The 24,441-nt window shown below is 47.6% G+C and overlaps 2 protein-coding genes across 2 annotated transcripts; both read left to right on the top strand.

Moving 5' to 3' along the window:
• Window positions 1–1,000: 1,000 nt before the first annotated feature.
• Window positions 1,001–9,054, top strand: LOC122364540. Its single transcript, XM_043335003.1, has 2 exons — window positions 1,001–1,014; window positions 6,408–9,054. Exon 2 carries the CDS (start codon window positions 6,523–6,525, stop codon window positions 8,068–8,070), a length of 1,548 nt encoding a protein of 515 aa, XP_043190938.1. The 5' UTR covers window positions 1,001–1,014; window positions 6,408–6,522; the 3' UTR covers window positions 8,071–9,054.
• A 925-nt stretch (window positions 9,055–9,979) lies between these two features.
• LOC122364539 (4-hydroxyphenylpyruvate dioxygenase-like) lies at window positions 9,980–24,248 on the top strand. Its single transcript, XM_043335002.1, has 9 exons — window positions 9,980–10,508; window positions 11,074–11,163; window positions 12,319–12,549; window positions 21,050–21,139; window positions 21,694–21,993; window positions 22,308–22,427; window positions 22,945–23,067; window positions 23,377–23,493; window positions 23,767–24,248. Exons 1-9 carry the CDS (start codon window positions 10,506–10,508, stop codon window positions 23,839–23,841), a joined length of 1,149 nt encoding a protein of 382 aa, XP_043190937.1. The 5' UTR covers window positions 9,980–10,505; the 3' UTR covers window positions 23,842–24,248.
• Window positions 24,249–24,441: the final 193 nt, after the last annotated feature.

The raw sequence follows: 24,441 nt of genomic DNA, 5'->3' as shown, positions 1-24,441 counted from the left end.
GACATTCAGTCTCTGTGATCAAAGAGTGACCTACCTCGACCTGAAAATGGATATCAAAATGCTGCAATTACCGACCTGCATTCAGAGTCCTGTGCAGATTATTGCAGATTACCTCAGAACGGTGTGAGGCTGCTTAGACTAGTACGGTGCTTGAAAGACCGGCTTAACCCCCTTCCCCCAACACTATCGGTTGACCTCACATGGAAAAAGGATTCTCAGATCGCTTTGAAGCTCTTTTGGAGCGGGTATTGTGTCTAGGTGTCCTGCAAGCTGGACCTCTCTCACGAAATTATAGCCGAATTCTAGCATACTGAGCTAATCCTATAGCAATCTTAAAGGAAGGGTGCCACCTTCCGAAATTTTTGTTCTATGAATCTATTTTACTTATTTGAATTTTTAGACGTGGTTAGCGCGTCCACAATATACAAAAAACCGAAACATTGCATTTAATACATTGGCCAAAAAAAAAGATCGTTGTTTATATCACCACTACAACTCAAGGTCGTTTGATGTGGCAGCTAGGACGGCTGGCATATCCTGTTGTCATGGCAACATATCATTCTGCCATTTGCATTGATGGCGCAACTGAGACAAAAAGATGAACAAATAAAAAGAAAGAAGATAACATGATTTGAACTAAAGGTTTCATCAAAAGAACATCAGAAAGAACATCAGAAAAGAACATCAAATAAGTCGAGTAAAGGTTTTTCCTTTACAATGCTTAAGAGATCTATGGAACCCTTCACCCTTCATGCAACTTACTAGAAAAACTTCCCAATTAAAATTTTAAAACTTAAGTGTATACCATAAAGAAAAAATATACCCTTTCAAAATGATAAAACATGCTTCAAAAGTATAACTTTATACATACCTTTGCTGATTTCATGTTTTATAAAATACCCTTAACACGACGAGGAAATAGTGCTGAAGATTTTTGCCTGCCCAAATGCTGGCAGCAAAACTGGCAAATGATAACTTCACGTGCGGATTCAATGCTGACCGTCTCGAGCATAGGTAAGTGAAGCCGGTTTTTAGGTTCATGTGAGGCTAATCTTGTAAAAACTGCGTTGTGTCCAAAAGGTGGCACCCTTCCTTTAAACGCATTCATTTTAATAACAAAATGGCAGAATAATGACACTCCCGTACCTACATATAGGTCGGCGAGAGTTGAGCGCTTCATGTGTCACATTTTTAGGGATCTCTACATTTCTAGATCTTGAATTCCTTAGCTTTGCGACTGTCAACACTGCACATTCTAAATTATTCAACACATTCTGTGAATGGTTTAGTCATTCTTACGCGAAAACAAGCTTATAGGTTTTCGGAATATTGGGGGGTACTGTACCCCCCAGGTAAATTATTGAGGGGGTCCGGACCCCCGCGTACCCCCCTGTGGCGGAGCCCCTGACACCCCGGTGTGATTTACGCATTGCCGGCCCACTGTGTAAATCACACTCCGCGTGGTGTGATATACACAGGAGTAGTGTATTGTGTAAATCACACCCGGGTGAGGTTTACACTACAGTGCGATGCATTATGTAAATCTCACCGTGGTGTGATATACACGCGTCCTGAATTTAAATAGCACATAGGTGCGCCGTGATCGTAGAAGCATATCAGCCAACGAATTGGGACCTTTCTAACAACTGGAATCAGCTGGCTGGCCAGCTGGCGACGTAGGATAGCTATGTTATTTTTTGATATAAAGACGGTAGGAGATGGAAACGAACACGTGAAATGGCATTCATAGAAAAATTAAAAATATATATTTAGTAATTTGCATCTGGCATTGATATATACCATTATATACGTAGCTCTGCTAGCGCCACCAGACGGCGCCAGCTGGCGATTCGTCCAGAAAATAGTATGAATACGGCCCACGAATTTGTGTTGAATTTGTGTCGACAGTGGCCCAAAACCCGCTGGAGGAAATACTGTGGATTGTTACATTATTTACATCTTTGATTAACCGGCAATTCAAATTCTGTAATACCTAAGCTGAAGCGTGACCACGATGGTTCTCTGCGCGGTGGCTGGTTGCCGTGCGTACTATAACAGTAACAGCAAAACTCTCAAAACGGACAAAGCTAATTCATTATCATTTTTCCACCTGCCTCATGATCCTGAATTGAGAGCAGAGTGGATGGCAAGATGCCAAATTGAAGATGGGTACAATGTAAAAAATGCCAGAATTTGCTCGCTGCATTTCACAAAGGATGACTTTGACTCCTCATATCGAACCAAATGTGCTTTTGGTCTTAAGCCTCTGAGACCCAGGCTCCATGCTCTTGCCTTACCATCTTTGCGGCTGCCTACATCTGGATTGGATAGGTGAGATAACTTTTATTGGTAATGAAATGTTTTGGACTGTGTCCTGTGTGGTGCGATAGAATATCTTTTTCGTAGCTTTTATTTTGTCCTAAGTTTTTAAAAGATTTATTTAATTCAAATAAGTCAGTGAGCTTCTTAAGATTAAATTGTGAAATCATCCTTTTGCACCCTAGGCTCAAAATTAAATCAAACCACACCCAATATCAGTTGGGCGCACTGGTTTTTCTGATTTATTTATGGAGATGTTCCTATGAATGGAAACATTTCCAATTTTGACAACTCATCTGTTCCAAAAATGGAAACGCTCATTCCATAGATAGAAATGGCAACATCTTTGCACAATTTTTTGTCCAGGGTGACTGGATTTCATGTTATACCACTTTCACTGTAAACAAGCACGGATACACCAAATGCACTTGTCTTTGTGCACAGAAAGTTGTTGTATCCATTCAACATCACCACTTTGTGTTTTTAAAATTTATAATTGACTAAACGTTTGATGTTTTGGAACTGGTATAACAGTAAGCTCTCAGTATTTATCTTGGACGTTGGGTTCATAGTCATACTGAAACATTTACCCGCGCCCCACTGGGGTCTGTGCGGGTCTGTGTATAACACACCTTACTGGGGGGCCCTCCCTACTCCGAAACTACTGGGCCGATCGTCAAAATTCAAACGGCATCTGATAGCCCCGGAAAAACTGTTGAGCTTAACTTAATTTCATCGACCTCGATGTCACTGATGACGTCACAGGTCAGGTCAAAGTAAAAATGATCAATGTTTGGCTTGCTCACATTTTGGGTTTTGGGTGCCGTCTTAAAAGGCAGATCAGGCTGATTTTTTGTTTACACACTCGTAAACAGATGCTTTATGTACCCTGAGGGTACCAAACTTGTACTTTGATTTTCAGGTCAGGGTCAGGTCATCATAGGTCACGGAAATCTTATGTCATAAGTCGGTCACGTCACACATGCTTTATGGTCCATTTAGGCCATATTTTTCGAATTCGGTGTTGCCTGTGTCATTTGATGCCATTTTCATCTGAATATAGCTGAGTTCAGAGGGGTGTTCACGGGCACCGCACACTGCTGCGTGTGCTGTGTGCGGTACGTCCAGCAGGCGTGGGGGTAGGGGATGGGTAGGCGGCTCTGACGTCACGGCTGCGTGCGGTGGACTGTCCGCTGTGGCCAGTCCCGACCGGCCACAGCGGTCGCTGTGTGCGGTGACGGAAGGCTGACGTAGGGACGCAGTGGGCGGAGCTTGGAGGCAGCTGTGTGCGGTCCGACCGCACACAGGGCCCGTGAACAGCCCTCTGGTCACTCTCAGGTTAAAAAGGTCAAATTTCAAAGTTAATTTTTTTAACAAAAACATGTCTATTTGATGCAGTTTGAGCTCAGGAGCACGATGGTGCTATTTATATTGGTGTACGATGTCAAATTCGAAGAGGAAAATTTATTTGAAAAATATAAATTTGTGAAATTTTTGCTATAATGCGTATAACTAATAACTTGGCCATTTTAGAAGATATCTGGCTAAAACTTGATAGAGTAAGTCATAAGCATGTGTTCTATAGAACACATGAACTTCGTAAATAACTCTATAGAACTCTATAGAACTTCGTAAATATGGCGGGCCGAGCTTAAATTTTGTGATATTCGTAATGCGGAGCATCTAGTGTGTCCGTACACAAATTTTGACGGAAATCGTAGGGGCTCTCCCGAATGACATTGAAATTGAAACATCCGTAACTTTGTAAATATGGCGGGCCGAGCTTAGATTTTGGGTGCATCGTAATCAGGACGTTACGTACTATCCACTGACTAACCCGCGTTCGATGTCTCTCGGACGGCGAAGATTCTACGCCGTCCGGCCAATCACGTTTCATAACCGCAGCCGAGCCCCCGCTGACCTTGGACGTTATTGGCCGGACGGCAAAGAATCTTTGCCGTCCGGGAGACATCGAACGCCGCCTTAGTTTGGTCCAAATCGTAGGGGCTCGCCTGATTCCGAATCTTAGATTATAGATTAGGATTCACTTACATCTAACTTGACGACCGTCACCTCGTTCGTCAACTTTCGGTTTTCTGATCGGAAAGTCGGAGAACAGGAACATAAACTAGAATGCTGGCTGTCGATTGGTGGCATCCTGCGCATGCCAAATTGCACCAATCAATGCCCAGTTTGCTTCAAAAGCAGCAATGCACGCAGCGTCGCCATTTATGGAACAGGCCGTTTCTATTTTTGGAAACGGCATTTCCATTGTTCCAAAAATGGAAACGTTTCCATAAATGGGTCGGACATACCACAGTGTGCCCGTCTGATATATCAATCCAGAAAGTTATTATCAGGCCCTCGGCAGCCTGAAGTCAGATACACAACCACTTAACCTTAAAATATTTGATTTATTGTCTGTAATCTCTCCTGAGACATTACCTTCGGCACTGTACTGCTTCTAGGTTGTGTGGAGTGTTTTAGGTACCTAACAGTTTGCGGTAACAGTAAATATTTCACAGGTGCTTTGGTAGTTCCAGAATGGATAATTATCATATGTGAAATCAGGACCAGGGGATCAAAATACATCATAGGTATAGTGTGCTGTTCATAATCGGTTTGGCATTCTGACCTAACTAATACAAAAAAAGTGAACCAGGTTCATCAAATGTCAATGACCTGGCATGACCTTCATGTGACCGTGACACCCACCATAATGCATGTGACCAACATCATTTCACATGTTTGAACTCTTAAGACCACAAAAAGACTGCAAATGTGCGGACAATGTGAGAGGACATACGCTGAATCGCGATTCTGGCCAAACATGGTCTCGAGAAATAGGTCACAGGCAATGCTGGAATTGTGAATTTTGGTCGTGGTCCCGGAGAATAAAATCTGTCCGGAGAACCGGCCAGCTTTTAGAACACTCAACAGGAAAATCAAATGTTTTGCCTCCTAAATGTGACAGTTGATAAAACGTGTTTTCTCAATGCTATAACTGCATGTTTTAGGCGTAATAATATCAGTTTTTCATCACAGGCTGGAAATTAAAGAGAGTTCAGGTGCCGGAGTATAAAGTTGTGAAGGAGAACAAAATTGTTTGGACCCGGCTGGGACCAGCAAAGGGCATTATTTTCAACATTTGTCACAGGTCAAAGGTCATCTGGGTCAGGGTCATGACATTTTCAGGGTATGCGTGAAATTGATTTCTTAAATCGAGATTCGAGGGTACTGGAAGTTTCTTCGCGTTCTCCCGCTTTTAGCGCGAGTTATTCGCGAAAAACTGAGGGAAGGGGTCCGTTCGACTCCCCTCCCCCGAGAGGAGTGAGGGTTAAAGGGGGCAAAAGGAGGATCAACGATTTAATGGGTTCTTATTTTAGTTGCTACCTTCCTGCTAGTTATGGTAGGCTAGGGTTAAAATTGTCCTAAGCACATTGGACATATCATTCGTCTACCTCCTGTGTGATGACTGATGAGTCACCCTGATTTTTTTTTTTTTGGGCAAAGTCTTTTCCTTTATCTGCTCAGTCAAATTCCAATTGGTGTAGGCCTCTCATTGGCAACTGCACAATTAGAGAAACCGAAAAGTGCCAGCAAACTGGCAACTTCTTAGATCTGCTGAGCAGATAAATCAGGATTTTTAATGGCCAACATACAAGGTCACATGACCTGGACTTGAACTGCAGCATAAAAATCACTTCAGTATGGTTGGAAAGTGATTCAAATAATTGGTTCCCTCACCAGTGTGTGGGGCTTCTTGTTTTGAGAGTGAATGATGTGTGGGGCTTTTTGTTTTGAGAGTGAATGAACATCCATAATTGAAAATGTACCTAAAATAATTACATGGTTGGCAGATCATAAATGTTTGTATTGCATGATAAAATGAATAAATACCAAGTCAATGGACGAAAGCAGTCTGTCAATACTGTAGCTTTCTAACTTAATTTTAATGACAGATATTCACATACTTTCAACACAGCTCTTGTACTATTATAACTGCATGCTTGCTGTTGTATATTTTGTCGTTCAGCGATTTTCTGTGTACCTTGTCCGGTGACGATTACAACTTGTGGCTATTTCAGTCTGCTGGAGGAGTATGCCGGCGATGAGGAGGAGGAGTGGGAAGCGCTGCACCCTTTGCGGGAGCAATCGCCGCCGCTGGACCCCGAGGATCGCGCCGCCATCATCGAGGAGGCCATGGCAGAGCAGCTGCGCCGCGAGCAATGGCAGCGCGACCAGAAGCTGGACATGCTCGCTTCTGTGGGAAAACCACGCAAAAGGGCTCCCACTACGAGCGTGGCCGCCAAACGGCGTAAGGCAGCATCCAATGTTTCGCTATCCAGAGGGGTAGAAGGCACAATCACCAGCATGAAGTCCGAGGTATACAATCTGCCGAATGGCGGTCCCATCATTCGCAAGGTGACGTTCATGAAGCCCGAGGTAGAGCAGCGAGACGAAGGCGAGGACCTGGACGACCTGGGCCGGCAGCTAAAGGAGATCCGCAGGATGCAGCGACAGACGGGCGTGCTGGAGCAGAAGCTGGCCACCAAGCAGCGGCAGTTGCAGGAGCTGCTGTTGCAGCAGGCGGCCGCGCAGTCCACGCTGATGTCGCTCACAGGCCGGCAGTCGGGCCGGCGCCGGCGGGAAGACGTGGAGGCGGAGCAGGCGCTGCAAAACGCCGCCATGTTCCCGGCCGGCCACCCGCTCATGGTGCTCCGCTCCGAGGAAGAGCCCGTCGAGCTCGCGCTGGCCAACGATATGCTCTCCGTGCCGGCCGACATGCTCGAGGCCAAGCGGATGATCTTCAGTCTTCGCCAGGAGGTACTGGCACTCCGTAACTCGTCGTTGAAACACGCGCACACCGCCACCACGCAGCGCATCGACGCTATCGGGAGGGATGTGAAGCGTGACATACGCCAGGCGGCCATCATCGAGCGAATGCGAGACGCTCTCAATGCGGTATTCACTCGAGCTCAGCAGTCTCGTCTGCTTAAAAGCAAGAGGCTGCTGCCCTGGGAGGCTGAAGACTACATGCGCGCCATCGCACTGCGGCGCCTCTGCCGCCGGCGCACGTTCGAGTTTGTGCGCAACACGATGAACATCCCGCTGCCGTCGATGTTTGCGCTGCGCAGCGCGGCGGCGTTCGGACGATTCCCCGAGGTGTCGCGCGGCTTCAAGGAGCTGCGCGAGCAGAAGAGGCTGCGCTTCATAAAGGGTCCGGGCCCGTGGTCGCGGCCGCGGCCGCAGCCGGCGGCAGTGGTGGCCGAGCTGGAACCGCTAGAGACAGAGGTGATCGCCGCCGGAGAGATGGCCGGACAGCTGACCCTGGATCACATGGAGGCGGCCGAGCAGCATTCGCCCGTCCGCCGCGGTCAGGCGCACAGCATCACCAAGCAGAAGTGGAGGTCCTACGAGGTGGATGATGACGAGGACGAAGAGGACGATGTGGTAGAGGAGGTGGAGGTGTTCGAGGCCGAAACGCCCAGCCCGGCCAAACAGTGCTGGAACGCGGTTGATCTCACCGAGCTCATCGAGTTCGAGCACGAAGACCAGAGTTCGAGCATCGACGATGGCTGGTCTCAGCACGTGGAGCCTCCTTTGGCGGTGGTGGGCAGGCCGCGCGGTCGCGGCCGCGGACGGGGCCGCGGCGTCGGTCGGCCGAGGGGGCGGCGGGGCGCGTCCGTAGGTGCCGGCAGGCAGGCGCCCGTCCATTCCACCAGCTTTGTGTTTGCCGATGAACTGTAGGCCCAGCAGCCGCAGGAACATGAGGTACAAAGCTGGGTCACTCCAGGCTAGTGTGGCTGGGCGTCGCATTCACTTCGCACGACCGAAGTCTCGCACAGTGAGTGCCGAGCGATGGACAGACAAACCTGTGGAGACTGCCCAGGGTTCCGCAGGCTGAGCGCGGCACAGACTAACTCACGCTGAGACGATCGCTGTCTCGAGCGGTTCCGTACGACCCGCGCACACGGACAGCGCCTGTGCCGCAAGGGGCGCTTTTAACACCATCCATGGTTTCACGTATCCTCACAGTGGCGGACGGTGTTACATTGTAAGATAAGATGATTTGAAACATTCGTGTCACCATTCACCCACCATGTTTTCGTTTTTATTTAGTGCTCCTTGTAGCACAGGGATCATGGCTGTCTTCAGCCTTGTGTTGAGCACCGATTTCCCGGTTAAAGGCGGAAACAGACTTTCCGCAGTCAGAAGATAACACGAGGGAGCCTTTTAAATGACTCAACTAACGCTCACATCAACCGTACGCATGGAGGCGGGATCAATCAATCAATCCTACGCACCTCCATCCTTGCGATTGATGCGAGTGTGGTTTATGCTATTCAATAGGCTCTCGAATGTTATCTTATGGCTGCGTAAAAAGTCTGTTTAAGCCGTATGGCATAGTGTATGATTTTGTTCACTTGCATACCGATGCTGTTTCGTTGGGTTTTGTGTATATACGTGCGATTTATGTGTGTGCGTGTGTGTGTATGTGTTTGTGAGCCGTGCATAGCGCGTGGACTCAGGCGTGGAGGAAATGCAGGCACTGTACGCTTGCGTACCAGGCTCATTGGATGAAAGTGTTTTCTGCACTTTGTCATACTATTCGCTCATCGAAGATGTGGAATGACAATGGCGAGTTAGCTTTGAGGGTTCTAAATATTTTTGTTGCACTAGCTGCTTAATTTCAGTAGGCTGTAGTAAGTAAATAAAAGTTGACGCGCATTATTATGTCTTGGGTCCCGATGACCTAGGCTGTCCTCCATCCCCCCCCCCCCGTCGTAAGATAACAGTGGGTTAGTGCAGAACGGGTGGGCAGCATCTCGGGACGGTGCAGCGACCGGGCCATCGTTTCCATGTTCTGACAGGTGACAGTACTGTGACATGTGACGTGTTCAGACCCTGACCTGACGCCAGACGCTGTCTCGCTCCGACATGTGTTGGTTCGGACGACAAAATTATCTCAGCTGTGATTTGTGAAACTACATGACGTCAAAGTCTATATAAGCATCCAAGTGTTGATATATTCCTACTAAATTCGTTCCTTCGAAGAAGCCATGACCTCATCCATGGCCAGTGTGTCTTTTTCCTAAGTCCATGGCTTGAACTGGCATGGTGGTGCCCTCTTGAAAGCCAGATGGCGCTCAAAGCGATGCCGTTGGACGTCAACGAGGTATGTAGAGCTGCTGCCTCACTCCTCATTGAAGATCGATTGAAGTTTCGAACAGCCGATTGGGCCGGCTCTAAAAGCAACATGTTCCTCCGGAGTGACTGTGCGCACATCTGTCCCACAGGACCTGCCTGCCTTACGCGGGACAGACAGCAGCGGTGCACTCAGCCTCAGCGGCGCACCATAGAGTGTAGTCCAATCAGTCCAATGTCTCCATTGTCCTCTTCCTGCGGCCCTTAACTGGTCTGTAAATAGACCGAATAAGTCTAAATCAACAAACGAAATGAGTGGGGTGCTCCAGATTAGTGAGTTTTTTTCCACATGTTAGGTCGTAAAAAAAAGACTGCAAATCGCGCTGGGACCGATGCGATTCGATGTGCTTGTCGAGGAACTTTTCGAACCACTGTCCAACTCCAAGTGTTTTTCGTCTTGCCAGTGTGCAGTGTGAGCACCCAGGCAAATTATGCATCATCTACAGCAGGGAGGATCTACCAAAACCAGGGAGGTCACTCCTAATCCGGCAAGGGGCTATGAGAGGCAGTGTTAGCTTTGAAAGTGCGCAATGTACATTGCACATGTAAAGCAGCCCTTGATAAGTCAAACATATGGAGCGTAGAGTAGGTGGATTTGGTCGGTGGACAAGCGCAGAAAGGGCACCAGCTCGTGAACTCCCCACCGCGTATCCTAACTGCGCAGTGTGGCGGGAGCACACGGGCCCGGGTCTGCCGCTGCTGCGCTCGTCTCCCGTGCGGCCCCGAACTCTCCCTCTCGTCCTCGAATAATCAGCTCGCCGATCAGCCCTGGAGGACCGGCCGCGCCACCGCGCCCGCGGCCGCGCCTTCGTCTCCACCAATAGGGGAGCGGCCGGCCGAGAGGCGACCAATCAGCGACAGCCGTCTGGGGCCGGCCGGGCGACAGTCAAACGGACCATCTCCCCACTGGACACTGCGGAACGCACCTGAGCTCGACCGTGGGCAGTGCACCTATACGCGACCTTCCTCGGGACATCATGGTGAGTCACTGCCTGAGGGCTTGACCTTAGGGTCTCAGGCGGGCGTCAACAGCGTGGGTCGCGTCAAATGGGCCGAACCATCGAACCTTTTCGAACGATTCTCAATATTTTCATCTTGCCGTGTTGCCTGCAGCGTTGCAGACGAGTATCTTTGTGGAATGAAGAGGTAATTATCATTTATCAGCATTTGATTGATCTTGTATGTCATCTGATCTCGAGCAGCTCTTGATAGGAATGGCGAAATAAAATGAAACGACATCCCATAGACAAGGGCCCGGACCACTTGAGGTCATACGGAAGTTGGATAAGGACATGCTCGAATGCACAGTTCTCGATATACTGTGGAATGCATGTTTTACGCCTTGCGATTTACAACCCGCCAATGCATCGTTACGTTTATGTTACCGAATGTCTGTATGAGTGCGAGTTGCGACCCTGTAAACCCGGGTCAGTTTTGGTTAGCCCATAAGGTATAACCTCCGGCACACTGAGGCTCGTCGAGGACAGCGTTGCTCAGTTGGCTGGTCCAGCTGAATGGTTTCACAGCGCGCACCTTCTGTTCCAGACGAGTTACGAGGACAAGGGCGAGAAGCCGGCCGGCGGCAAGTTTGTCCACTTTGACCACGTCACCTTCTGGGTGGGCAATGCTAAACAGGTGAGCACGGCTGACCAGCAACCCTCCCCTCCCACACAGCCCCATTGGACATCACCGTCTCCGCCGCGGCTGAACCGAAAACTAGAAGAAAAGATGTGATCGTGAGATCGGTATTCACATCATGATGACCCCAGAAATAATTCCACTGGCGCTTCCCGCAGCCTGACAAATGGCATAAGATGACCGTTGTCTTGCTGCTGCCGTGAACGGAATGCTCATTGCACTTGAGTGCGGTGCTCTGGCTGCCAGACGCTGGCAGAGTGCCAAATGCGCCCTCCCAACGACCCTGCTGCCGAGCCCGGTCACGTGCGGCCGGCGGCCGACCCGTCGCGTCTGACGGCCGGCCGACCGGCGCCGGCGCAGCGTTCGGAATTCTACCATCACCAGCAGCCGGGGGCGGCGGCGCCTCCCGCCCCGCTCGCTGCCCTGCCCTCTGCGGGTCGCCGCGCGAGGATCCCCGCTGATGGTAATCTTGCTGTACAGCTGTATGTCGTCTGGACACCGCTGGTAGACCCTTGTCACTCTGATGAGCGCGGTAAAAGCGGGTGCCGCTGCTGGAAAGGCGCTGTGCCACGAGGGCGACATTGGACCTACCTGTGACGACAGGAATGTCGTGGTGCTCGGAGCTTGCCGAAGTTAATCAGCGACCTCACTGTGCTCGTCTCTCTTGCTGCTAGTTCATCGGCCCAAGTTTCACGCCTTGCTGAAGTCGCCAGTCAAAAGCACCCCTCTCCGATTCTGCAAATGTATATATTACCCTCTTGCTTCTTAGTTAGGACATTCCTCATTTTTTGCATGCTAAACAGGACTTTTTTGAAGGTAGGATAGTCCCTTTAACCCGGCTTGGGTCTTAGTCGTTCCCATTACTCATGATGCTATTACTGATCCGGCTTATTGCATAGGCAAGACCGATAGGCACAGCCAACACCGATGAACCAATGACAGAAATAAATAAAAACGACGAATGTGCTTGGTTTTAGTAGGTAGTAGGTTTACTGCGTAGTGTCTCCTTACCTCACCCTTGCCGACTTTTTAGTCAGTGCTCTGATCGTTACAGTTTTCATAAATCTACATCACTGTAGCCATACCGTTGTATTGATCTTTGCACCGTTGTTGTTACGCCTTTATACATAAAAATGCTGTGTGCGCGGACAGGCGGCTTCCTACTACTGCACCCATCTGGGGTTCGCGCCGCACGCGTACGCCGGCCTGGAGACGGGCAGTCGCGACGTGGCCGCCCACTGCGTTCGCCAGAACGACATCTACTTCGTGTTCAAGAGCGCGCTGAAGCCGGGCAACAAGGAAATGGGCGACCACCTGGTGCGACACGGAGACGGCGTCAAAGACGTAGCGTTTACCGTGGAGGACCTGGACGTCATCGTCGAGGTAGGTCCGGTAACCGCTGAGCCGAGGTAGGTTGTCGCCATCGTTGTCCTAAGTGCGCATGTCGGTCGTGCGGTACTTCTCTCTATATGAAAAATACGTCATATATTATGCGCTATGTTCATATATATTAGTGGTGTCAATCGGAACTTGAATCTTCGGAATTCCGATTTTGTCCAATGTCCAGTTCGGAATTCGGTTGGACAATGACAGCAAGCTTTGGACAACTTTGGACAATCGCTTGCTACACATCAACATTTTTATTAAGTAATCGTGTTTAACATTGATTGGCTATTAGAAAGCTCAGCTTTCGAAATAATAACACTTTTGAGCTGGTAACGATACATTAAAAGCAAATTAAATAACGGTGTTGAGTGTAAACTATTGCGTAGATGTCGGACATATTTGGACAAATGGCTGGCTTGGACATTTTTGGACGAACAGTCGACGTAAGTATTGGACATTGGACGGACATCGGACATACGTTTTTTGAAATTGACACCACTTATATATATATATATATATATATATATATATATATATATATATATATATATATATATATATATATATATATATATATATATATATATATATATATATATATATATATATATATATATATATATATATATATATCAGTAAACTTCGGCAACAGGTCGTTAGATATACAGTTGAGATGGAACACAACAGCGTTTTTAGCAGTGATTAACTTCTTCTGTGTCTTCTCGATATTTCGTACTGTGTTTCTGGTAGTATCATTGGTTTTTGATAATAATTCACCAATTAATGTCATTTAAATTCATTATAATGCGACCGGTTTCGATTTATTCACAAATCGTTTTTAAGCATAATGAAAGACGATACACAGATACTAAGTAAACATAATGACAGTTTGAAAATGAATGTCCCTCAGGACCGAATTGATGAAAATGATCACATAAAAATACACTACAGCTCGTTCATTTGAAATCTGGAATCCTTTCAATTCCAAGGACAGTGGGAGCTTACAGTGGTGGCGTTCAAACACCACCGTAAGTACACTGAAAAAAACTTACTCCCCATTTTCTAATTTTAGAATGCCAAAAAGCACTCCTGCAATCGAATAATTTTATGACCTGGCATAAGCGCCTAAAATGGGGAGTTTTGGGGAATAAAACTAGCGTATAGAATATATTTAGTATCCGAGCGCTTATATTATTCGTGCTAGGGAGTAATTTTATGACGGAGGATAAGAGTATGCTATCTTTGGATAAAATTACACCAGATGATAATTTTATTAACTTAATACTAAAATTACTCCCATTCGGGGAATAATATTGCCATGCCAAAAAGCACTCCTTTTTTCGATAATTTTACCCCGGAGTAACTCCCCGGTAAAATCAATCCCCGGTGTAAAAGTACCACCCCTGATAATGCGGGGTGATGTGATAATATTATGACCAAGTGTAAAATAAGGAATGCATTTAAACAATGTATTGAAGCACCAACAATTGATTAACGAATGGTACCTGAGCATCAGCAGGTACATCTTAATTTGGACGCACTTCCAGTGATGGCGCATTGCGGCCGACAGGGACGTAATTTTGCTTCCTAGTTGAGAAGCGGCGTCTCAACTGGGAGGCAAAACTTCGTCTCTGCCGGCCGCAATGCGAAATCACTGGAAGGACGTTCAAGGTCACAACTCACAAGGGCGTTATGGTTAACACTGAGGCTAACGAATAACATCTGCGCACAGAACCACCGCCACGGATGGCAGATAAAACGAGCGTGTATGGTTAACACTGAGGCTAACGAATAACATCTCGCACAGAACCACCGCCACGGATGGCAGATAAAACGAGCGTGTATGGTTAACACTGAGGTTAACGAATAACATCTGCGCACAGAACCACCGCCACGGATGGCAGATAAAACGAGCGTGTATGGTTAACACTGAGGCTAACGAATAACATCTGCGCACAGAACCACCGCCACGGATGGCAGATAAAACGAGCGTGTACGGTTAACCCTCGCCCTGGCAGGGCATTTTTCATAACACGGCCTGGCAGGGGGGGGGGGTCGATGCGACCCCCCCCCTCGTGATTGGCTCCTATGGCACCTAGAAACACCAAATTTGGTAGGTAGGTGGGCCCCCTGGAGTTCTCGCCCCTGTGCAAATTTGGTTGCTCTAGGTCAATATTTAGGGGGGTTTTGGGGGGTATAAATGTAAAAATTTCGCGAAAAACAGGTCAAAAGTTTTTCGCTTATAACTTTTGATCTAATTAAGATAGAGCAAAAAGAAAAGCGCCAGTGAACTCAGCACGTCAAGGCGCGTCGAATGATATACTTTTTAGCCTGCTTAAGTGTACTTAAAGTTTTTCTTAAATTTTAAGTAAACTTAAATTTATAAATTAAGTTCAAGTTAACCAAATTGCATCATATCACATATCATTCGATTCGGCTGATCACCAGGAACACAATGATACTATTTTTTAAGCTCTAGAGTCATTATGTGCCAAGTTATTGGCAAAAACGTCATTTGACCTCAGTTGACCTCATTTGACCTAACCCAAGGATAAGTACACCAAACAAAGAAGTACCAAGTGACCTGCTTTTAAGTACTGTGGTTTCAAAGCACAAAAGTGATAGAACGAAGCGGATATCTCCAGTATTTTCCGAATTTAGTATTTTCCCATAGGCTTAACATTACGACGTAATGACCTCTAACTGACCTCAGGTCAGTGACCTAAAAAAAACCCGAACTATATGTTATACAACTCGGTGAACTTAGCACATCCTGAAAGTTTGAAGGAAATCAGTGCAAAACTGTGAGTTGGACAGGTGCAAAAAGAAAATTGAAATTTGACTATGACCTTGTACCGGTTTTTCTGACCTGGTGACCTGACCCAAGGTCACTCGGACCTGGAATTTTCAGGTCATATGTAGAAAGGTTGCCCCATAGGCTGTGCCAAATTTGGCGGCGCTGCGCGCCGCCGTTTTTACGCTATCTTCGAAAAACCTTAGGGGGGGTCGCATCGACCCCCCCCCCTGCCAGGGCGAGGGTTAACACTGAGGCTAACGAATAACATCTGCGCACAGAACCACCGCCACGGATGGCATATAAAACGAGCGTGATCTGGGCTATGAAAGACGTACTGAGACTCATTGGCGTACTGAGACCGCCGCAGCTGAATTAGTCATAATACAGAGGCTCCAGTAGTGTGTGCCACACGTTGCGAGTCACTTGAGCCACAGGTGAGCCACAAGTCACGAGTCACTTGAACCACAGGTGAGCCACAGGTCGCCAGTCATTCGAAGTGGGCATCTCCGATGCTGGTTCTACACTACCTGGGTAACCTCCCATGCACCTTCTGTGATAAGTCAGATAGGTTTACTTTTTTACATCGAATCCCACACTCCGGTAAAGAATCTCGAACAGGGCTCTGCAGGGCCCCGTGAACTTTGTGTAGAAGACAGCGTGGGCGGCCGTCATTAGGGCCACGGTCTCCAACCTGGTGGCCGGCAGTTGGCAGACCACCACACCGTCCACCGATAGTTCCTCACCTGCCTGACGAACCCCGTTTCTCGGATCCGCCAAGGTGCCAATGGTTGTTCCACAACCATAGGCAAGTAGAGCTAGCAGCTCGTCGTCTGCCGTGAAAAAGAATATTGCAGTCAGTTGGCATCAATGCATATCGTACAAATAAACGTAAAGGAAACCTAGGAGAGAAACAAGGAACCGCGTTCGTACAGTAGCTGGCTATGCCATCTACAGTATCTGGAGACGATTCTTCGCTTTTCCTGATTTCTTTTCACTCTCAAAATCGTAGTACGATGCGTAGTACGTTTGCGTAGTGCGATACACTTTTACAACTAAACGTGGTGCATAATTACAAAATAATTATACGTCGTTAAAATATTTCAGTGAAATAAGAAATTAGTACCCGATGTTCCGCTGTCATGGTTAAGTATTGAGTGCAAGTAGGTATCAAACTGCATGTAACTGTGGTATATTTGGAGACAATAAAGACAACCATGAATGGAGACAGCCTGAATGGAGACAACCATGACTTTTCAATATCACTAGAGTTAAACAACACTTTTTGACTAATAGCAAAACCAACGACGATTGGCTGTCCAAAGGTGAGGTACAACATGTTGTCCCGCCCGTCGTTAAAGTGCCACCTTTTTACGGTTTTCGGTTTAAAACGGTTTTCAGTAGACCTGACCCACCTATGACCTACCCTGAAGTTCGTTTCCCGAAATTCGTCCTAGTTTTCGAGATATCCGCATTCGAACTTCACATTGATGCCATCACAAAAAGTGTGGGAGATGGGATTTTAACATGGTAATGTTACATTCCCATATTCCACACATTTGTGATGACTTTAATCTGAAGTCCAATCGCGGATATCTTGAAAACTAGGCCGAATTTCGGGAAACAGACTTCAGGGTAGGTCATAGGTGGGCTAGGTCTAGTGAAAACCGTTTGGTGAAAAAAGGTGGCAGTCTTCCTTTAAGCCAAAAAAATCATCAAGAAAATAAACAGTTGTCCTGCCCTCTGCTATTAATGTATTATGCCATTGGGATATGTGAAACGTCATTTCTCCATCGTGCAGGAAGAAGCATGCGTGGGAAATACCTTCCTACACTTGGCCTTGGCTAATGTTTTGGCCTGACCTCGTATTTATCGAAAATACCTCAGGCCTAACTTTACATTCGCTAAAAAAAAAAATCAGTCAGATCTAAACATTATTCCAGCCCTGGCCAGGAATATATTGTCTACGATGATCGGCTCGAGCCCAGTTATATAGAAGAAGAGTATCCCCCCCCCCGGCACGATGTGTTGCTAGCGGAACACCTCATCCGAAAAGGTGTGCTTGTGCCCGTTCAAAACTCACCGTCTTTGTCGGCCGACTCCACGTTTATCATCGTCTGGGCATACGAGTACTTCTTCGCGGTATGTCTGATTTTGTGCAGGACATGCTCCTTCACGTCCTCCTCGAGCCCCAAGATCATTCCCAAGTAAGTCCACACCTGGAAACATCGCAAAATCACATTAATGAATGGAATTAACATCAAGCAGCATCAAGTGAACATTATATCATTGTGGAAGGTCAGGTCAGGTAAGGTCAGGTCAGGTCAGACAAGGGAGCCCAGTTCTGACTCTCGGGCGGGCGCAGACTCAGAGCCGACTGCAGCGCGTGGGGTAACCGGTCAGATGACCCCGCGGGCGGCGACGGCGGCGACGGCAGGAGGCAGAAAGTTGCGCTATCATGCCATACCTAGGTATTTGGAGCATTTCCATACAGTGTCCCTGAGTGTGATGCTTATATTGGTACTTACACTGTGAGTTGCATGGTTTAAAAAATATCACAAAATCTATAACTTATTAGCTCTACATAACAATCTTGATCACAACTTGACCTAAATCAGGGTAATTGACATGGCTGTTTCCCCTGGTTTCAATGGCCTTGAGCATGTCATGGGTGACAATTTGTCTTCCAGAATTTCATCATCGCGGAAATCTTCGTCCGCAAATCTACGTCAACGCATTTCTTGGATTGTATGGTCATACTACGGATTACTGTAAAGTCATACTAACAAAACACAAAGTATACAGTAATTTCAGCTTACCTTCGAGGACTGGGACGCTTGCTCGGTTCTCTGACAGAAGGCCTTGGTTCTGACGACTTGAGCACAATGGCGGTCGCGAATGGTCGCGAACTGCAGAGACATTCCGAAAATATTATTCTTGGAATAATACTGTGCTGGACGAATAGATTAATCACTTTTAGATTAGTTATGTCACAACGTAATAGGATTATCAAGAAAGTGATACAATATTGCTTGAAATACGCTCCCGAATACTCCCGAAGAATAATGTTAGTAATGCTACCAGTTACCACATAATATTACTCCATGGTTATAAACTTATTGTCCGGACATGATAGTTTTATCACAAAGGACGTAATTTTTACACCTACATGAGAATAGTTTTATTCTGTCGCGTCAATTTATCAGCCGTAATGGAGTATAAAAATTACCCTAAATACTCCACAGCGGTTTATTTTTATGCAGTTTTGATAAAAGTACTCTAGCTGTCAATTTTATTACCATCTAATGGGAGTTCAGCACAAATATATTCCAATGACCTTGTTTATCACTGTGAAATAAGCTAAAATTACCCCATGCCTCTTTGAGACTGATATAAATTTATAACCCGAAAGAATAAAAAGGACACGTGATAAAATTAGAAGATAAAATTAGCACTTGCTAAAACACAACATAGATGATTATAGTAACAGGTTTAAGAATAACTTTCAAAAACGCCCTTAATGCAATGCAGAGAGTAAGAATACGCTACAAAACATAATCATTATATGCCATTGGTGCGTGATTATTCGCCAAACTGGAGTGGAAAAACTCCAAAAATAACTCTCTAGGTGTAAGTTTTTTTCAGTGTATGGGTGCTGCAGAGCGTAAAAATGCCGAGGTATAGTTCGTTTTTCTTAAGTTTGCCCCTCACTGTAAACGTCTTTTTGAACACAGCACGAGAATCGCTAGCTGAATTACTGAGAAAACTGGTTAGCGCACATTGTATTGTAGATATGAATAATATTTTCAAAATAAGTTTTGAAGACCGACGATTTAACGTTATGTTAAGCGCCGTGCAATTTATTTATTAGTTCGGACATAATTCCTGAGAAGTCGTCTATCCCTGTGGGGCTGTAGGCATTGGCAAATACGAGCTACGAGTCTGTGAAAAAGTAAATAAAATTGATGAAATTGGTCGTCTGTGTAATCTGGTGAAATCAATGTGCGCCAACCAGTTTTCTCAGTAATTCAGCCAGCAATTCTCGTGCTGTGTTCAAAAAGACGTTTACAGTGAGGGGCAAACTTAAGAAAAACGAACTATAGTCACGTTGACAGTTGAGTACTGGATTCCTCTCCCTGATGATGACAGCCTCCAGGATGGCCAGCTTTCGGTGGTTCCTTTCGTGTTTTAGGATGTTGAGATTTCCGACGAGATCTTCTCGGGTGATTTGCCGCTGGTGCGCATCTCTCATATGTTCGAATGGTGGATGCTGATGTAAGTTCATAGTCTGGCGTCGAGAGAGCGTGGTTGTAGTCTGACCAATGTAGTCCACCGGTTTTTCTTGAAGTTTGCAACCTTCAATGGGGCATGTCCAGTGGTAGACTACGTTGGTCGTCTGCAGCCAGTCTTCTCGGTGCATGTTGTTGCGCATGATCAGGTTTGATGTCCTCTTGTTTTTGTAGTAGATCCGGAGTTGTAGTCGTCTGTTTTCTGCCGGTTTCACGTTAGGCGGCACGGGCGGACATCGATAGCAGCGCCTCTATCGGTCACTAGGGAAAGCTGGGCTGTAGGCGACGAAATACCGGCTGAGTTGTCACACGTTGAATAGGTTTATAGCCATCCGTCTTGTGAAAAAGTTGAACTTTTGCCTTTAATATTTCTACAGGCAATTTTAGAAGTGTCTTCACATGGATTACAAAACCGTTTAGATTATTGTATTCACTTCAAGCCTTCCCTATTGTTCTTGATGATGCGGGAACTATTTCTAATTAGTGTTTCTAGCTTAGTAAAAGAACATACTGTGCAAACGATGAAAAAAGCATAAATGGAAGATTTTAAATGCAATTTTCTCTAACAATTAATGGTAAATTCTCTACATATCAAGGAAAAGGTGCATGCTAACTGATAACTTAAAGTTCTTGGGGCCAGTTGTTTTCTTCTTTTCTTACGTCGCCCCAATGGCCGCGAATACACTTGTGATAACGCCTATCGACGTTCTGATGAATGATGTTCTTGAGGACTTTCTCATCTTGTTTGTAGGCTGACGTCATCGTGTTGCGATAGTGGAGGATGACCATCTCTTGGGCTTCTTGTTCTTGGGCTGCTGGTGTTGTCTTCATGTAGTCATTGAGGGCTTTAGAGATCTCAAGGTCAACTTCTTTGTTAGAGTAGTTGTTGTTTACGAGCATTTGTTTGACATGTTTCAGCTCCTCGTCCACGTTTTTCCAGCTACTACATATCTTCAGAGCTCTGCGCACGTACGTACGAATGACCCCTGTCTTATAACGTTGAGGGCACTGCTAAAAACGCTGCTAAAAACGCTAAAAACGCTAAAAACGCTGTTGTGTTCCATCTCAACTGTATATATATATATATATATATATATATATATATATATATATATATATATATATATATATATATATATATATATATATAGACGTGATTCCGTGCGAATGAGCTGACGCTTGCGCTGTGTTATCACTGTCTTGTCAAATTTTTATGACTGGTTTTTGATTAGCAACGGCCTGACCGTTTAGGCGGCCCCTAGCTTCCATAAGCCCTAGCCTAGCCCTAGCTTCCATTATAGAGTCCGGTTGTCTCCTTGATGAGCCGTTAGTGAGCCCGACCGTGCCCCCGGGAGACGGTTCACGGCCCTGCAGAGCGGGCGGCCGGTGACGCGTCCGCTACCCCTGCCCTCAGCACGCCAAGAAGCGCGGCGCCACCATTGTCAAGGACATCTGGGAGGAGAGTGACGCCAGCGGCTCGGTGCGATTCGCCGTGGTGCAGACGGTACGTCGGCCCTGCCGCCTTTGTATCGCGGCTGTATCGCGGGCTTATCGCGCAGCAATCGTCCTGTCATGCAAATGTAGACCCCCCTGACGACAGTGTAGAGCGAGGGCTGTCACCTGACAGGTGGACGTCATTCAGGAGGAGATGCAGAGTTTCAAAGCAGCCATGGATCTCTTTATGGTTTATCACTGGCTCCTCTTTCCTACATTTGTGAGTTTCCTGGATATTGGGTATCCTCTTCTTGCATCCGCACATAATGGACACATTTTCCAATTTTAACGGCATTTGATAGCTAGGTAACTTTGTCCAAGGAACTCTATTTTAACGCTTTTTTCGACATTCCGTCACGGGAAAAGTTTTCATTTACAAGTATATCAACCAATGGCGAGATTCTGGTCAAGGCAAGAAAAGTCGGATTTCAAAACCTACTTGATTTTGATTTGCGTGTCATCGAGTGACCATCGGGAATCGCCATTCGCCCCGCTTGACCGGTCCATAACGCGTCTGTTGTGGTACGGTCGGCCACTGACGCTCTCGTCTCACCCGTCCGATAGTACGGCGACACGACGCACACGCTGGTGGAGCGCGGCTCGTACTCGGGCCTCTTCCTGCCCGGCTACCAGAAGCCGCTGGCAGCCGAGAGCAAGCTGCTGGCCACGCTGCCGCCGGTGGGGCTGCGCTTCGTCGACCACGTGGTGGGCAACCAGCCCGACCTGCAGATGACCAACGTGGCCGACTGGTACGAGAAGTCGCTGGCCTTCCACCGGTTCTGGTCTATCGACGACAAGCAGTTGCACACCGAGTTCTCGGCACTGCGCTCCATCGTCGTCACCAACTGGGACGAGACCATCAAGGTGCGGCCGGCAGCGTGACGTGGGGAGTGGGGAGTGGGGGACCTTTGGCAAGCGTGTAACCGGTACCTGACGGCTGATGGTAGCCAGGCCATATGCTAAATCCTTTATTGTGCGCTCATTCGTCATTTACTGGGATCAAAAAGGTCCTGACTTTATGGATGAGTTTCAATTTTGTTGAAAGGCTTACCAGTTGGCAGTTTCACCGCTGTCTCAATTAGTTATCAGTTTTCAATTATACCACCACTGTCTTGTACTTACACACTAAGACCATTCCGTAAAGCATGCGTGTGTTGAAAGTCAATGCCCTCTCTCAGATGCCCCTCAACGAGCCGGCGCCGGGCAAGAGGAAGTCTCAGATTCAGGAGTACGTGGACTATTACGGCGGTGCGGGTGTGCAGCACATCGCTCTCAACACGACCGACATCATCGGCTCGGTGAGTACCGCGCAGTAATAGCTGGCAGTAGCACCTGCAGTAGCACCGACAGTAGCACCAACAGTAGCACTGACAACAGCGGCGGGAGTGGCACGAGCACTAACATCGGCAGCAGCTGACCGGACAGTAACACTGGCAGTAACACAACACCTACAGTGACACCGACAGCCTACAGTGACACCGGCAGTAACACTGACAACTGCCAACAGGGGCAGGAGTAGCACGAGTATAGAACAATCGCCACCATCCGCAGCAGTACCGGGTGTATCACCCGGGGCAGTAGAGCAGGATGATGGCTGGAGTAATCGAAGTGAGTGGTATTCCAAATCGTCGCGTAATGGTCGAACTCGTCACTGATGTTTTGTTTGTCTGTTGACTGGAAAACATATGCGTCTCTCTGTGACTGCCTGCTGACTACGAGTACCTGTAGAATGACTAAGATCCCTGCCAGTCTGTGTGTGCGACTACGACTTCTTGCATGCTGACATCTGTACCCATGCCGTGTTTGTTGACTCAGATCCGAGCGATGAAGGCGCGCGGCCAGGAGTTCCTCACCATCCCCGACACCTACTACGAGGAGCTGCGAGAACAGCTCAAACACTCCAAGGTCAAGGTGGAAGAAGACCTGGACGTTCTGCAGGTAAGCAATGCCACATTTCTCAACCTCTGGCGGCCGAGGCAGTCGTGCCTGTACGGTGATCGCCCTCGGTACCGCCAATGATCGGCAGGTGGCACCACCGTAGAAGGCTTACGCTGGAGAGTGCATTGAAGTGTCCTTTGGTCGGCTCAGAAACGCCTTGCTGGAACCAATCTGCAATCCGGCCTCCGCGGGCTCCGATAGGCTCGGGAGAGAACCAGACCCTCTGCTGAAGTCGTCTGAGGTTGACAGGCTGAGCGTGCTGACATGTTCGTTGCAAGAGCGCCATAAATGCTGTTCTGTCAATTGCAGGAGCTGAACATCCTGATCGACTACGACGATGACGGCTACCTGCTGCAGATCTTCACCAAGATCATGCAGGACCGACCGACGCTGTTCGTTGAGGCCATTCAGCGAAACAATCATCAGGTGAGGCGAATCGGGATCAGACACCGACGAAGAGCACAAAGCGATCCAACACAGATGTATTGGCCTTGATAAAGTATACGAATTTCGTTTCGTGAAAAGGTTTGATTGACTGACTCCCGGCTCTGAACATTCACATTCGCTGCTTCCCAATCAGTATGTCAGCAAGTGGAAGCTTGTGTGATTGATGATGCAGGCCGCACACAGTGCGTGTAGCTAGCTTAGCTCCATCCCGGCCAGGGCTTCGACTGACGTCCCACTCCTTCCACCCTGCAGGGTTTCGGAGCCGGTAACTTCAAGGCGCTGTTCGTCGCCATCGAGATTGACCAGGCGAGACGGGGCAATCTGTGAGCGGCGTCTGGACCGGACCAGACCAGCATCTGAACAGAACCGAACCAAAACGGCCCCTGAACAGGACCAGACTGGAGTTTGACCGGACCTACATGGGAGTCTCCGCAGTTCTGTGAGAGCGTCCGACAGAGACAGACAGACCAGTGGTCTCCGACCACACTGCAGTGCCAGTCCGCTCCGCTCCGCCGCGACTAACCTCGGTGCCAGGGTACTTGGTAGCGCCTCAGACTCCGTCCAACATTGACCAGTGTGTAGATCGGCGCGCAGTACGCGACTGGATAATGGTGCCGTCTCAGATGTGAAGTGTATGCCGGCGCCTTGCTAAGCATAATCGCTTTCTTTCCGAAGGCCGGTGTGCAATATTGTGGTTACTGGGCAATATTTGGGGAATACATGTATTAACTGCGGCCGACTATCCCTTGATTCGATGTCCAAGCGTGGCACCACTCCGGCGTCAGCTTAGCGGACGCTTTCCCAGCTCCCGGCCAGGCTGTTGAAGTTATTGGGCGCGGTGCAAAGGTTACGACTGAACGAGTTACAATCCGTTCAGTCTTCCGTCTCAACCTCACACCGACGATTTAGGGCGCTGGACCTAGCCAG

Source organism: Amphibalanus amphitrite, unplaced genomic scaffold, assembly GCF_019059575.1.
Source record: "Amphibalanus amphitrite isolate SeventyFive unplaced genomic scaffold, NRLGWU_Aamphi_draft 000681F_arrow, whole genome shotgun sequence".
NCBI classification, from domain to species: Eukaryota; Metazoa; Arthropoda; class Thecostraca; order Balanomorpha; family Balanidae; genus Amphibalanus; species Amphibalanus amphitrite.
The sequence above is the reverse complement of the archived record's forward strand: the minus strand, read 5'-3'. Positions and strand labels throughout refer to the sequence as shown.